This window comes from Watersipora subatra, chromosome 6 (assembly GCF_963576615.1).
Source record: "Watersipora subatra chromosome 6, tzWatSuba1.1, whole genome shotgun sequence".
In the NCBI taxonomy this organism is placed as follows: Eukaryota; Metazoa; Bryozoa; class Gymnolaemata; order Cheilostomatida; family Watersiporidae; genus Watersipora; species Watersipora subatra.
In genome coordinates this window covers 48,129,152-48,146,178 of record NC_088713.1, presented here as the reverse complement: position 1 = coordinate 48,146,178, position 17,027 = coordinate 48,129,152, and the positions used below count along the sequence as shown (strand labels likewise).

General features: G+C 38.7%; 1 protein-coding gene across 1 annotated transcript; it reads right to left on the bottom strand.

The window, feature by feature from the left end:
* Positions 1 to 1,657: 1,657 nt before the first annotated feature.
* Positions 1,658 to 6,485, bottom strand: LOC137398330 (uncharacterized). Its single transcript, XM_068084437.1, has 4 exons — positions 6,351 to 6,485; positions 5,807 to 5,976; positions 3,039 to 3,294; positions 1,658 to 1,870 (listed from the first exon to the last, which is right to left on the bottom strand). Exons 1-4 carry the CDS (start codon positions 6,483 to 6,485, stop codon positions 1,658 to 1,660), a joined length of 774 nt encoding a protein of 257 aa, XP_067940538.1.
* Positions 6,486 to 17,027: the final 10,542 nt, after the last annotated feature.

Genomic DNA, 17,027 nt, shown 5'->3' with positions numbered 1-17,027 from the left:
GGTTTCGTAATCAAACTGTTTTCTAACAAATACACATATAAATATATATTTACAGGCTAGTGGTATTGTTATTGCTATGAAGTCTCATGCAAAGTTGTTGCAATGTCGGGGCAGTCAAGCTAAATACAGAGTCTTTCCTTGTACCTTGTGTACCCATTTTCACACCTTAACTGTAAATGCAGGTACAGTGTGCCCTCAGGATACGATTACCCTGATATACAATTGTATCATTATACGAAGTGAAACATATGAGATTGTTCGCTCGAGTTCAAATTTGGTAGCCGATGTGCTTACTACCTACATCAAAATAACAAAGACACCAAAGTGGGGCCTGCCAGACACGTTTTCACAACATTTAAAAGAGAGACAATGCCCGACTTCTTTCAGATCAGTATTTAATGAGGGAAATTTTGTGAGAAGTACACAAGCGAGAACAAATATTCATTTTTAGTGTTATACTCCTTTTTACTATGAACTTTTATTCAGCATATGTATATAACTACAAAAATTTCTATTTACCTCGTTAGCTATGGAATCTTACACCAACACAAACATTACAATATAAAGGAAAAATGATTTCCATGACGGCAAAAATGTAGGTCATAAAAATGGGAAAAAGTACCTCGTATTTTTAATATTGCTGAGGAATATGGTCGCAACCAATCGAAAGTGGCAGTTGTTATTATAGACAAGAAATTTGTTAAAGCAAGCGCAAGGATGAGCTCACGACAGAAAAATTGGAAGAGTTGAAGGCCATGCACGAGATCAGCATTCAAAAGGTGCAACCATTTAATGGCGGCGAGATTGTAGAAGGGACAGATAAAGCTACATCGGCAGAAAAATTTTGAGTGTTTAATTTACTGATGTAGACTGGTACATAAGAGCAATACTGTACAATGTATGTATAGTGTATATCATTAATTTATCTTCTTTGTCTCACTTGTTTTTTATATTTTGTCCATTTCATTTTATGTTTTATTTTATTTCATGTTTTATTTGTTTTTTTTTGCTTTTATGCTTTGTTTTCATGTTTTTGCAAGCGGGCCTGTTTCTACTACATAGATACAAATCACCGTACGCATGTAACTCATATATAATTAGCTACTCAAGATAGTTGAAACATCCACATTACTTTCTAGAACTTGCTAAAGTCGTGCCCTCGATGATGTAAATACGTACAAACTACAGTATATATGTACATATATATATATATTTTTTTCTTTTGTTGGTGTTTTTTTCTAGCCATAGCTATTTGAAAGTAGTTTTATCAATTCATCAGTCAACAATTTTTTGTCCTAATTGCATATCTTCAACTGTAGTTGCTACTGTCTGTCCTAGATCTGAGCCAGAGAATTGAAAAAAGTCTGACGCCAAATTTTATTCAAAAATTCAGAATAAATGTGCAAACAAATTTGCATTCTACTAAAATAAATTTGGTAACTGTTTTAAACTGATATTGAAAAACAAAAAGGGTCTTTAAGAAAGATGCCTGATTTGATTAATGAAAGTAACAGTTATGCGCCTTCGATTATTTTTCACTTCAATTTTCTAATGTGTGATTGGCAAAAAGAAATTAGGGGTGGTAGAAAAAAAGTGCAATTAAAACAGAACTAAAATATCTAAAACTTCACAAATACTTTTAAGTGCTATAATTGAACTAAAAGATGCATTTTTTATCAGCGTAATCATCGATTCGGTTGATCATGTTTTGATTTATGCTCGGTAAGCGGAGGTAAGAACAGAGCTGAGGAGGGACATAAAAAGCTTCATGCCATTCACTCGCAGGTATGACAAAGACTCCTTCATCTAGTTCATGTTTACTTGAACAGTAAGAATTAACTTCTCGGTTCAAGTCCTTAAAATGTTTTACCTGCAAAAAACAGAATGGCTGAAATAGAAAGTGTCTGACCAAGTAAGCTTTTTACAGCCACATTATGAATTTAAGCATTATTTTGACTTTTCAGCAGTACTTTGAGTAGTGAGAAGTGATTTGACCTGTCAGTTACATCGTCACTTGCCGGTAGCAGGATGATCTATCGATGACAGTATGGTTTATTGCTGCCATTATGACGTATTGCTGTCATTATTACCTATTGCTGACATTGTAACCTACATGTATGGCTGAAGTCATGGCCTATTTCTGACATTATAACCTATCGCTGCCATAATGACCTCCTTCTGACATTATACCCCATCTTTAATGTTATGAACTTCCGCTGAAATCATGACCTATTGCTACCGTTATGGCTTATTGTTGATGTTATGACTTGAACGAAATAGGCTATATATTTACATTTACATATTTACATGTACTACTACATTGGCAATTACTTAATCTCAAAAAAATGGTATCACCACCGCAATACCGAATCATCTTTGAATGTAATCGTAGCAAAACTGACTCCATTTAGCTATTACATGCTAATTAATTCACATTTACATATAAACCTTTTTATAATCGTTTAATTTTTTTAAAGTTTATTTGACCTTCATGAAACACTTTCTTCATGATATAAGGAAATATGACCTTAAAAGTGTTTGACAAACTGTAAAAACCTTCATAGTTGGCTTTATTTTTCATTATAATATTTCAACTAACACTTTTTTCACGATTTTTAGTTTGAAAGTTAGAATGGAAAATGTTGTTATATGTTAGATATAAATCAGTCTTCTGACTAAAGTCTGTTTTATTACCCTGAGCAACGCTGGGTAGCACAACTGGTTTATATATGAAGAACTTGCTGTTGTGAATATATTTGTTACTTATATCATGATACTGTAAATAATATGTATTGATGTACGCAACTTTTTTGTAGTGACCTCTGGATGTTAACGTAGAATGTGTACCAACTAGTAAATTCTCACCATCACGTTAATGTTCGTTGCCATTACACAATCCTTTCATAACCATATAATCAAGAAACTATGTATTACACTACCTGAGTTCTGATCAGTTAACACTACTGGTCACCCCATTTAGTTGTTCAAGTTTAATCATAAAACAATACAGGAGTAAGTAACTCCTAATAAATGCTCACCTCTTCCCAGAAGTGTTGTTCTTTGAGGTCTGGATAGTTCCACCATGTTCTGTCCATGCTGTCATAAAAAAGTTTATCTCCGAGGTTCACTTCTTTGGAAAGTATCCTTTCAATAGATTTTTTTGATAGCTCTCCTTTTGAATTTACATTTAACCCATAGGATTGGTAGAAAATATCAAGGTAGGCCCAGTGGAATTTTCTTTTCAGCAGAACTAGTGAAGCATCTAGCTGGTCATAGAGCATTATAACATCGGTTCTGGAAACAAAATGAAAGCACAACCAGTTACATTGTCAAAAATGATATCTGTGCGTAGTAAGAGTTTATATTTGGGATATTTGCATAGTAACAAAGAAAAATCTTTTTTAGTGGTCAGTAGATACGCATGTGAATCAAGTACGCTAATTTTGTTTGGGATGTTAGATGAGAACTATTTGTCAATTAAAAACTGATGTAAGCTGGTGTAAGATGACTAACACTATTTGTGCATTATTAATTAATTGATTAGCATTATTTATATTCTGCTTTCCTACATTTTTCTTGCTTATTATATGAGTGGTTTTTCTTTTTCTTATTGTAACATTTTGTTTAAAAGTTTAAAAGGCATATTCCAGGTTGGCTGAATGTCACTCGCTCTTACGAATGAGAAAAAAGGTGGCTAGCAGTTACATGTAAGTATATAGTTACAGCTGGCCACACATCAGCCAATAACGTTCGGTGTTTGAAATGGTTTTAATAATCATTTAGTATTATTTGAGCTGCAAAAAAAATTTAGTAAACAAAAGCTCATCGTATCCAATATAGTTTGTAAATATTCTCATTGTTAACTAAATAAGCTATTCAAATGCTGTCTCAACAAACACTCACATACTCAGCGCGTTTTCGATCAACTTAAAAGCGTACTTCAATGGGGCAGTGCTGAACGCCCATGCCTAAAGGGATCAAGGTTTTTTGACTCCTTATCTATGAGGAGTTTTGTGAACTGGTTAAAAATAAATAAACCCCCAAAAATCATTAGCAAATGAGAGAAGTCTGACACTACAGACCTTGCTATCACTTCTAACTATGCTACAGAGAAATAGACATGGGTCTCAATACAGAAAATATTGGTAAAGGTTGAGCTGACAAATAACTCCAAGTTTATGGCCCTCCAACATGTTTCTCTGATATGTAAAGTGTTTTAGAATGTTGAGTTTTTTTATAGTTTGCTATCAGATTATTGTCAGCATTTTCACAGCTTATGTGTGATTTTTAGCGTGTGTTCGTTGTTGCAAGGCTTCGAGTGATTTGATAATATGAGGATAAAAAATAAAATAGATACTTAAGATTCTAGGTATTTTGAACTTTTCAACTGCAGTTTTTCACTGTTCCATTAGTACAAAAACTAAAACGCTCTACCTAGTACTTGCTGTTTTGTAAATATAATTACTCCATTTTTATGAGTCTTTTTACTGATAATAAAACTTTTTTTCATGTTGATTAGCATTAAAGATCATAGAGAAACTTTTTTATTTTATATGTTGTTTAAATCTTTCAGCAGGTGCAATTATATATTGTATTTTCAGTCTGTTAATCACAGTGTAATTACCATTACAAAGAAAGGAGTTGTCTTATCAGGAATAAAACGCTCGAAAGAAGATATATGCGTGAAATGACGTCTCGAGTTGTTATTGTCGCGTTGGTTGATATCTGCTACTTTTTTCAAGTTGCAGTGTTTTGCATCTCTATTTTGTCAACATTTTGCAATGAGACAATGCACTTTGCATGTCACAATAGGACTTTTGATTAATTCAGGCGTTTTAATTGCGATCCATTTTTTTATTAACTTCAATCTTGAAACATTCTGGCAATCAAATCACCTCAAACATCAAAAATAATTGCAAATTACAAAAAAATACCGATACTTTCTGACAAACTTTATTGAACCTTTGTACAAAATTAAAATTTATTGTAAAGTTAAAAATTATTTTCAAGTTTGTGTTTAGTAAGATAAATTTATTTAAGTTAACTCTGGAGTTGTTGTTCTGTAGCATCATATTAGTTTGTGCTGAAACCTGTGCTATTAAGTCTCTCACACACCGTCATTAGACGCTACTGTCTGTCTCTAAGGTAAGAGCTCCATACAGTATTATACATAATAATGTTACATTTTATTGCAGACTATAACCACTGAATAGGTAATTGTTAATTTTTAAGCATCAGTGATAAATTGAAACAAATAAAAACAAATTTATTCCTCGTATAGTATCCTATGTTTCGGCAGTTTTCAGATGGTGGAATGAATCAATTTGTATTTAGTTATGTTATATGGGAAAATTTAATTGGAGATACAAAACACTTGAAAAGAGAAAACAAGAGAAAACCGTATAATTATGTTACAGGCAAGAGATTTCCTTGTGAGCGTTGTTTTGTCAAATAATGCTTTCTGTTCTACTAACATCAAAATTATTGCTAAAAATATTATGATTATATATAGTTATAAATAACTAATACGCCGACAGTACTGTGTACCATGACAGATGACTAAGTGTAACAAGTCTGTGCACGACTATTCATATATGCAAAGGTGAAAAGGTGATTGAGCAGTGCCAATGGTAGTTTGATTGTTTTTTAATCTGAATATCTGGGTTTAATCTTTAGTCCCAAAAGACAGACGAATGCTGGTCTTATTATAGTAAAAATGTAATTTCAAAATGCTGTCAGTTAACTTTCACACATTGTGATACAAAGGTTTCCAGCAAAGGCTTTTATATAGTTTAGGCTAACTTACTGTTTAATGAGGGATGCAATAAAGCTAGTTATAGCTGTGATGTTATTCCTGTCAGCATAGTTGAACCCATACCACTGTAGCTGACCAAGATGAAAAAATGCATCAGGAAGTCCTTGGGCTGGCCGAGTTGCAAAGAGCAAACTATCATCAGTAGCTACTTCCTCAGGTTTCTGAAAAGTAATTCAGTTTTTGGTTGGTAGTTAAGAATTATACAGTGTAGACTACAAACAATGTAAAAAATTGAATTTGGTTAAAATTGTATTTTGGCCTTTTTCTTTTAACACAGTTTTTTTAGAGTTTGTAGTTTTGTGCGTTTATGACATCAAAGAATGTTACAAAGTCTGATAATTAAATCTTGAAAAAATAGTCCTTGTGATAATGAGGTTGCTAACAAAGAAAATTCTCAAAATACAACATTTTGATTAAAAAACCGGTAGCTTTGTTAAAAATATAGGCAACCTAACACAAGAGACATCGATTTTTAAAGAAAAAAGGTAGTTTTAACAAAATGATGACTAGTTTTTCCAAAAAGAAGAAGTCTTACCAGAGGTCCAGGTTTGGTGTAATGAAGTTGTTTTCTAAACTCGCTGGGATTAGGATCCGTGAAAAATCTGACAGCCGATTTAAACCAGGAAATTGGTTCCCTGACGAGTGCTATGTGTTTGTAACCAGGTTTCATGAGCTTCTGCAAAATGCTCTTGTTGTAAAAAGCATGGTTTACCAGTGCATCCGCTTTTTCTTCCTTTTTTGGTCCAATTGACCAACCTGAGATAAATAAAGTTGTTTTTACATAAGATCTAAACGATGCTATCAAATACTTACTAAACACTCCACTAACATCCACAAAGGTGGGTTATCGCTCAATTTTTTGCAGCTGTTAGTCTAAATTCCAGTTCCACTTGAATTTAAAAATGATCTTCCACAAAATTTTAGTTTATTTTATCAAAAAGTACCGTTGTTTATCATTTACAATTGTTTTTCATGTTGGAGGTTATTTGACTGAAAGGATGTTTTAGGACTAGAATCGACAAAAGTTCATCATGATTAAAATGCTTAGATCAATCAAGTGTGATTATGATGTTTATATTTGCGGAGATTGACAGAATGGAGACACATAATGCTGCAGCTTGAACACAACAGCCAATATTAGCTATCGGCGGATGATAACATTTACTGACATCAACTTGCACATGTTGTCTGAGAGTTTTAACGACAATCAAGTTTTAATTGTTTTTGTCGATTTTAATTGTGAAACATTTTGGCAGTCAGATAATCTCAATCATCAAAAGCGATTGCAGCTAGTAGCAAAATAACGATACTTTCTGATAAACTCAACTATGACTTTTACAGTTTGCTCTTTAAATAGATTCAAAATCTATCAAGCGTTTTTTGAAAAATGGCCTCAGTTCTTCGTGAGATGCACTCATTTTATTAAAGCAAAATATTGCGTAGAGAAATCATTGTTACAGCGGAGATGAAAACATAGGATATCTACAGCACGCCTGATTACCTTGAAACAGCCTTGTTTTAAAGTTATATGATCATCGCTTAACTAATACTATTTCTGCTGCGTTATTTGACTTTGACATAGTAAAATGTGTAAAGTAAGCTTTAATTATACTCCTGCGCTGTTAGTAGTTGTGTTCTCATGCAGATGTATTTTTTAGTCTTGGCTCTCATCTTATGCTTTATCAATAATTGCAGAGCGATTGAATAACGTTTGTCTTATGAACTTTTATTTTTGGGAATTATATTTTTGATGTAGTCAAAGTTTGCCCTTTCCCTGAGTAGATTAAAGGTGGGTGCCTACTGCCACACAATCCACTGCGTAGGACATACTTGTTCTGTACACCCCAGCAACAAAATTTAATTAAACAGAAACACATTTGAAACATCAACGAAATATCAGTGAGGCAAATGAACTCCGAGAAATACCTTTTTGATGCTTTTTTATGATCAGTCAGTTTTAGTGTTAAAATTTGCACAACAAACTACATAGCTTAAAGATCAATAGAATTAAATGGTATAACAGCTATAGGTCCACCTGTTTAAAAAACAAAATCAAAAAGCTAAATGAAATTGCCGATTAGAAATGCTTGGATGATGCAATGGGAAAACTCATTTTGAAAGTTTTTCTATCCATAGGAGAGGATAACTCCGTTTGTGCATCGTGACCATCACACTTGGTGTCTGTTAAGTAGATTTACAAAAATACAACAAATCGCAAGACTAGTCAAATTAATGCCAAATTTAACATTCAGAATAAAAAAAATATTTCGAAATCAACAATAATACAACAAATAGTGTAATAAAGATTTCATGAATTTTTAGTTATATTTGATAGCAGATTTTTTAATAGGGAGTATTTGCATTACTTAACCCTTTGACCAGGTATAAGCCCCGCCAAAAACAACCGAGACTCGTGTAGTTTATTTTCGAAAATTCAATAAAATCGATATTTTATGAACATGCATAGCTCAAATCTTAAATTTAGTTCAATGAACAAATTTTTTTGTACATATACATTCATTCACAGATCTACTACTCAAAAAAATTACAACCATGTGCAATTGTCCCTGTAAAGGGAATTTGTTTAAATTCAGCGAAATTACCCCAACCTTCACAGAAATTAGCCAGCAAGCGTAGACAGTGTCTTGTATAGAAGCGATAATGTTTGTATTATAAGTCAAACTTGTAGTAACGATAATAATAATATTATATGCGTATAACCGTAGTGATGCAGTAATAATATGATTCGTAGTTGATAATCCGGTGTAAGCTCGTGCTCAAAATCTAAAGTTACTCAAGAAAAAGCGCTTTTTTCTTATATCCGGTCTTGAGCTCTTCAGTCCGGGTGGATAAAATGTAGATTAAATACGAGAGGATATCATGCGTTAAATACGAGAGTAATGCGTAAAGAAATTGCCACTGCTAGATTAAAAACAATTATAAAAGGTACTTACGGCTATACTATTACAATAAAAATAAAATAATAAAATATTAATTGATAGTTTAGGTCAAACAGTACGGAACAGTATATGACAGTCTAGGTCGAACGGTCTTCATCTATATAATTTCACTTCATCGCCCCCTCCTTAAAGTGGAGTCTGTCCTCGGACTCCGGGGAGATAACTTATCGCATGGGTCACGTAGTCTCTCCATCTCTCGGGTACCCGTCGCTCCCGCTCTGAGCGCCTTGGGCAAGGAGGAACCGCTACTTCCGGCTCACCCTCCTCATCACTAGCAGACTGATATGTCCCTTCTTCGGACCCCATTTCTAACGCTGGGATTTCTTCGTCTTGGACCGGCAGGGGAGTTCCTGACGGTGGGTCTATGATCTCCTGGTCTTCCTGGACCGCTGCGTCGGCTACTTCTGTCTCGGCTGGGCCTGTGGCAGAAATCGGAAAAATTTCATCCATGGTTATCTCCTCGTACTCAGCTGGAGTTGGATCTGGTGGTGTTGTCGTTGTTGTTGTCTCGGTAGCGATGGATGTAGTTTCGAGATACAATTTGATCCGTCCTTCGTGTTGGACTGTACGTTTGCCGTGTCGTTCCATCTCGTATACTTGATACGGAAGACTCTTTGTAATTTTGTATGGCCCGATATACTTCGGCTGGAGTTTAGCCCCCTTTCCTTTTCCCTTGTAGAACGATTTCAGCCATACTTGGTCTCCAACTGTAAATAGAGGTGGGACATCCACTTCTCCCCGGGGTCGATACTGTTGGTCTCTCAGGAGTTGTCCGGCTTGTTGCAATCGCTCCTGTAACTTGACAGCATATTCCTGCTCTGTAAATTCTGGAACCTCTACTGGATGGTGAATATCCGGGGGTAACCGAGTTTCCCTTCCCATCATCAGATAATTGGCGGATTCGCCGGTTACGCGGTGGGGGGTGGCCCGAATAGTCCTCATTATCTGCGGTAACAGTCTGTCCCACTTATCCACCTCTTGTCCTGCTAGTAGGGCTCGCAGCGAGTTGCCCACCGTTCTGTTGAGACGTTCAACCACAGAGTTGCCTTGTGGTCGGTACGGAGAGGTTTGCGTCTTGTCGCATCCCCAGATTTCGCAGCATGCTTGGAAGAGCTCTGACTGGAACTGAGCTCCCTGGTCGGAATGGATGACTTCTGGAATGCCAAAATATGCGAATACTCGCTCATCCAAAATCCTTGCGATGGTGGTTGCCTTCCCGTCTGGTATCGGTATGGCATCGCTCCAACGGGTGAAATGGTCTGTGAGTACGACTATAAGATTATTTCCAGCCGTGGTAGGGGGAAGTGGACCGCACAGATCAATTGCCACGATCTGCCAAGGCCGACCGGCGTACAGATGATTCTCAGCTCGGCTGCGGCGGTGATCGGTGCCCTTGGCTTGCTGACAAGCCATACACGTTCTGACCAGTCTCTTTACATGACTAGTCAGGCCAGGCCAAAACCAATTTCGTCTCAGCGCAGCTATGACTTTGTTTGCCCCAAAGTGAGCCTCCTGATGAGTCTTTTTCGATCAAAGACCTCCTTTGCGCACGGGGGCAGATTGCCCGTCGTTTTCCTTCAAGTCCCGTGATCTGAAGCTCCTCTTGTTCTGTCAGAAACAGGTGGCTCCGGATTTTCCACAGCTGTGCTGTTTCAGCGCTCACCACTCGAGAGTCGATGCTGGTCTGTCCCAATATGGCCTGGATGATGGGCCGTAAGTTGGGGTCATCTTTCTGTTGCTGACTCAAATGTGAAATCTTTGCGGTTTGCTCTTCCCGGGCTCAGGGTAGAGCTATGTTTTTCGGAGTGGTGCGCACTACATCGCTCCATCGACGTGGTAGAGGCGACGTCGTGTTCAGCTCTTCTGGATTCTTCCGAGTTTCTTGATTGCTGGCTATCACTTGGCAGCGTTCCATAGGAACAGGGGCAAAGAACCGTGGAGGTCGTGAGACTTCGACATTGCTCTCTTGCGGTGTAGGGGCCCAACGGTTGTTGAGCTGGGGTACCATGCTACCCCGGGTTTGTGACACGACCCTTGGGTCTGCCACCCGACCTGGGTGCAAGTTCGTACTGTGATACGGTGGTCTCTGTTTTGTCGAAGGGGGTAGAGGCCACCGGTTGGTGGGTGCAAGGTTTGTATCCTCTGGTGGCCGAAGAACCCGCGAAGGTCCGGCACGACTCTCCAGAGATACGTTCGCAGGGAGCAAGGGCGGTGTATATGCCGTGGAGTGAGTTGGGAACCAAAGATCCTTGGTCCGGCGTACCATGCCTTCCGGAAGCAGAGGAACCTGGGGCGGTCCTGCGTGGCTCACCGGTGGCAAGTCCGTATGATTCACTCGGGGTGCGATCTCCGACAATTGCTCGTGGTCCTGGAGGTGCTTGTTAGGTATATGGTGTTGGGTCATGCGGTTGTATTGCCTGCAATCTTTGCACACCTGACGACTCAGCCCATCCACATTATTATGCTTCCTGCCTTTACGATGTTCTATCGTGAAGTTGTATGGTGCCAGTGTCTCCATCCATCGCGCGAGTTGGCCATGAGGATGGGTGGTACGCAGTAGCCACGTTAGTGAGGCATGATCGGTGCGCACAACGAATCGCTGGCCATACAGTTGGGGCTTGAAGTGTCCTATTGCTTTGACTATAGCAAGTAACTCCTGACGGGTTACGCAATAATTACGTTCTTCTGCCGACATCATCTTGGAATAATACGCAATGACACGCTCTTGCCCGTCTTGCACTTGTGACAGTATGCCGCCTAGTCCCACGGCGCTGGCGTCGGTGTCCAGGATGAAAGGTAGGTTGAAGTCTGGATACGCTAGAATCGGTGCAGAGACCAGACGTTGTCGTAGCGTGCTGAACGCCTCCTGGCAAGCGTCTGTCCATTTGAATATCGCATTCTTCGAGCTCATCTGGTTGAGTGGTCTGGCGATCTCAGAATATTCGTGTATGAAGCGACGGTAGTAATTACACGTCCCGAGGAACGATCTTAGGTCTCGTTTGTGTTGGGGTGGGGGCCAGTTCTTAATAGCCTCTACCTTGTCTTCGTCCGTTTCTACACCAGCCTGACTGACAATGTGGCCTAGATATTTGACTCTATCTGCAAATAAGGCACATTTACTTGGCTTAAGTTTCAGATTCGCGGCCCGCAGTCTGGAGAAAACTTCTTCCAGTCGTTGGATATGAGTATCCACATCCGGTGCAAACACGATGATGTCATCGAGATAGATCAAGACAGTCTGCCAATGTAGTCCTCGTAGTACTGTCTCCATGAGACGTTCAAACGTCGAGGGAGCCGAAGTGAGGCCAAATGGTAAGACCTCCCATTCGTATAGGCCAGATCTCATCACAAAAGCTGCCTTCTCCTTGGCATCCGCATCCAGCTCGACCTGCCAGTATCCACTGGTCAGATCTAAGGTGCTGAATACCCGGCTATGCCCCAGCGTGTCGAGGCTATCATCAATCCTCGGTAGAGGATACGCGTCCTTTGACGTCACGGCATTCAGCTTCCGGTAATCGACGCAGAAGCGCCAGCTGCCATCCTTCTTCTGGACTAGGACTACAGGGGAACTCCACGCCCCTTTTCCCTCTGAGATTAGCCCCTGTTGTTGCAGTTCGGCCACTTGCTTTTCAATCTCGGCCTCCTGTGCCGGTCCATGCCTATAAGGTCGCTGTTTTACTGGCTGAGCTCCTTTCGCTAACGGAATCCGGTGGCGTGTGAGACCTGTCCTCCCCAAATCAAACTTTCCTACGCTAAACACATCCTGGTTTTGCGTCAGCATTTGTTTCGCTTTGGCATGGTCCTTTCCTTGTAACCCGCTCTGGTCGAGTAACGTTTCTAACACCTCGGGTAACTGTGTGGACGATGGCATTGGTGCTGTTGGCTTTAAGGCTTGCCTCGCCTGGCTACAAGTCGCGATATTTTTTCCTGGCGGTAACTCGATGGTATTCGCCGAAATATTGCACACTCTAATCCATAGTTTTCCCTGTTGTGGGTGGTGCACTGTTGAGGCCACTCGTATATCAGTGTCTGGTGTTTTTCCTTCGATTAGGGCTAACTGTCCATTCCAATTCTGGTTAAGTCGGCCTGGGATGAGTATTTCCGAAAATGGAGGGATCTGTGTAGCTTCTACTGTTTGCACTCCCACTTGTAGTGGCCCGCCATATTGGTCACAGCATTTGATAACCTCGTCGTATAGATGTAGTTGCGCTTTTCTGAAATCTATGCGGCACCCTTTTTCTGTGAAAAAGTCTAAGCCAAGCAACACGTTTTCCTGTAGGTTAGCGATTAGAAATTTGTGTTCAAATTTTTGTTGCCCAAGCTGTATTGTAATCGTTGTTAGCCCCTCTAGGGGTAGCTTACTGCCATCCGCTAGTATTCCTTGACAGTGTACGGGTTCGATAGGTTTATCGTGTTTTTGCCGTATGCGATTAAATAGGCTAGTTGGCAGTATCGACTTTGAGCAGCCGCTATCTAGTAAGAAGGTGGCTTCTACTGTTCCCGCCCAACCGGTGATGTAGTAGGCGGCCATGTTATCAGTATGCGTGGCTTGTTGAATGCCCAGGTGTATCGATTTCTGTCCAGGATCCCCTGGGTGTTTTAACCCTGAACATAATCTTTTCCCGCCGAGTACTCTCTCTTCCCTTGGGTTGCTAGGGGAGGCAGACTGCACTGTCTTGCCAAGTGCCCCTCTTTGTGGCACCTCCAGCATCTCCTTGTTTCTCTGCGAGGTTCCTTTCGTCTCTCTGGTAGTTGTGTCACTTGATTGACTAACGCCGTCACTTTTTGTAGTGCCTCTTGTGTTTGTAGTTGTGTTTTAAGTAGGCTTTCGTACATAGCCTTTGGTATGGCTGACTCCTTTTTCTTCACTTCTTCAGTTGCTATGTCTATGTGTAGCACTCCGGGGCTACTATTGTCGAATGCTTTGAGCTTGTTTTGGATTTCTTTTAAGTTCTTGGGTGGGTCCAAGGTCATGGCCCATGTGGCCGGGTGGTTAGTTGGTAGTACTCCCAATATTTCCTTGATAGCTATATCTTCCCTATCTTTGTCGCTTAGCGTGGGGTGTGCTATCCTTATGACCTTCTGGAGCTGGCTGGTGAAGGTGTATATGCCTTCCCCTGGCCTATACTTTATTCTTTTTAGTAGTTGATGAGCCTGTTTTTCTTTTATTCCATATTTTTCCAAAATTTGGCTTTCCTTTCCTCGTAGTTTGTGGTTGGTAGGCCTTTTGCGGCGTCTCCTTTCAATGCTAGTTTAAAACGTAAGTTAGTTTCTTCTTCGCTCCATTTGTTGTGTTGAGCTATCTCCTCGAAACTTTCTACGAACTCCCCTACATCTGTTGCTCCATCGTACGTTGGTGCTTGTATTTGTTGCCCTTTTGGTTGGGCATTTTTCTCCGCTTGTCGTTTCAAGTATTTTAGTATTTCCTTATTCTCCTCTCCTTCTGCCATTTTCGGTGTGTGTTCGTGATAGCGTTATCCCACTGCTGCCACCAATAAAGGGAATTTGTTTAAATTCAGCGAAATTACCCCAACCTTCACAGAAATTAGCCAGCAAGCGTAGACAGTGTCTTGTATAGAAGCGATAATGTTTGTATTATAAGTCAAACTTGTAGTAACGATAATAATAATATTATATGCGTATAACCGTAGTGATGCAGTAATAATATGATTCGTAGTTGATAATCCGGTGTAAGCTCGTGCTCAAAATCTAAAGTTACTCAAGAAAAAGCGCTTTTTTCTTATATCCGGTCTTGAGCTCTTCAGTCCGGGTGGATAAAATGTAGATTAAATACGAGAGGATATCATGCGTTAAATACGAGAGTAATGCGTAAAGAAATTGCCACTGCTAGATTAAAAACAATTATAAAAGGTACTTACGGCTATACTATTACAATAAAAATAAAATAATAAAATATTAATTGATAGTTTAGGTCAAACAGTACGGAACAGTATATGACAGTCTAGGTCGAACGGTCTTCATCTATATAATTTCACTTCATCTGTATGAAATGTTTGGAAGCATCTTTTTTGGTAGAGTCAAACGCTATAACGTAGCCGTGCGAGCCACCATAACGATCGTTTTCTCTGCATATTCCAAGTATATTAAAAGTCCAAAAAAGTTTACATCACTTCTATCATTTGAATTAATTTTATTCTGATCAGACAAAAAATCACTAACGATCGCAGGATAAAATAATCTTTTATTTTACCGTTTTGAAAGTCGAGCCGATGTTGACTGGTTTTTCCAACTATTAATCTTTTCTAAGGAATCGCGATTTGTTTAGCTTTTAGCACAAAGCAACGCCTCTCAGATAATCGTTTCATATTGTAAATCATCGACTGATATCTTGTTGATGATATTTAAAACATACTAGTGTTCATATCTTTTGTTTAACGTTTCTAGACGACAGCTTTATAAACGTCTACCGAAATAAACATAAATGTCGTTTCCCCACGCAACCGATAAACGACATTCTGGTCGTTTCCCCTGTCAAAGGGTTAACATTGCATCAACAAATAAAAATATACCAGATGCTTGGAAATATAAACTATATTTTTTCAACTTTAATTGGACACAAATTGGCAGCTCTTTTTCAATGTACCTTAATGTCAACTTTTTTCAAAGGAGGCATAAATAGAAATCTCTTCGACCCCCTTGATGTGGACTTTATTATGTGGAAGTAAAATGAACAGAACTGAATCAGTGAAGTAGAATTCGAGAAGTTACCAGTTTTGTTTATGATGTTTTTGTGTTTCTCCTGCTACATGAACATTATTCTGATGTCTGTTGCCACAACTATGCTTTTTGGAATGTAATAGTTGAATACTTATATTGTAACTTCAGTCTTGGAGTTTATCGTGTAGAAATTTATTATTATTATTATTATTATTATGTTTGAAAATACATCACTTAATCTTTATTATAATAAAAGCCACATCTGTCTGTTCATTCGTCAGTAGAAATGACTAAAGGTTAGGAAAAGATTCCTTATGCTAGGTTTGAACTTCTGACCCTTGGCTTTATAGCCGACTCTCTAACACCTGGGCTACCCCATTTGCCTTCCAACAACATCAGAATAGTTGTGGCCATATTTAATATCTTTGCTTCATAAAGACACTTCAATATCTCTCACAGCACATAATACTACCTGGGTACTAGTCATTAATTATTCAAAGAAGATTACTGCTCTCCATTGTGACCCAGTTTGCGAAAGGCCTATGCTTTGTTTCCCACTAGGGTTCAATGTATACTAAGCTAGCGTTATGCTCAATTGTATGGTAAGTCACAAGTTTAAATAACAGAACTCACTTTTCTTGTTGGTCCAATTAATATGGTAACCTTTGCAGGATGTTAAGACATTCAACCTGTTGTTTATTATATACCGAGCGAGAATGGCACGTATTGTAGAGGAACCTGTTTTTTCTACCTTGGTCATCACAAACCTCAGAACTGGTTTGTGCTCTTTTAGCTCATCTATGGGATTAACTGCAATGCAAATATTTTTAGTAAAGTCAGCATTCTGGAATTAAGCTGCTTGGAATTGTCTACACGGAGCTTAAAGATGCACTCGTGACAAAATGGTAAAACAATACAGGCGTATGAGATTTTCATTTGCATGGGGGAGTTTTATTATGCAAATGTTTTATCCTAAGAGACGACCAGTTAACTTATTGTTCATGAAGTTTCAATTTAGAGTGTTTCAATTGTTAGCTACACCATTCAACTGACAAAAGCAATGCCATATGCTGTTTATCGATCTGTGTTACAAATTGCTTTAACTCGCAACACCGAACGATTTGCAAGTTAAATCAACTCCTTATCATACACATAACGAGTTGTGCCAGGCAATTCAGTTTTGAAGACAAAATTTATTGCCCAAAATCTGACACGTTTTTACAACTCCAAAGAGCAGTAAGCTGTTCACAAAGAATTTACCCTTGAATTATGCCATGGAAATGCATAGCTCTACATTCTGTATGTTTCTGCGTCAGAGTTGAAGTTGTGTGGAAGTTGTGTTACCCTGTAAATTAAGTGTTTCTATAGACATTCACATGATCCGTATTGACTCTGGCGCCTTGTTTAAAAAGGTTAAGGAGTCGTACGGTATAAAGTAATAATTAGCAACACCGTTAGTGATGCACGTGTTAGCGACACAAACACGTGAAACTCAATTGAAAAAGTATGATGGAAGTATTGAAAGTGTTTAAAATTGAATAGCTGGCGCGGAATTTTAATGCGCATCATTTGCG

Excerpts from the sequence above, each read along its gene's own strand:
- LOC137398330 (XM_068084437.1), bottom strand. The coding sequence starts at position 6,485 with ATGAAACCTGGTTACAAACACATAGCACTCGTCAGGGAACCAATTTCC. Across the intron at positions 5,977-6,350 it reads ACACCAAACCTGGACCTCTG|AAACCTGAGGAAGTAGCTAC; the intron begins GTAAGACTTCTT and ends ATTACTTTTCAG. Across the intron at positions 3,295-5,806 it reads ATTGCATCCCTCATTAAACA|AACCGATGTTATAATGCTCT; the intron begins GTAAGTTAGCCT and ends TTTTGTTTCCAG.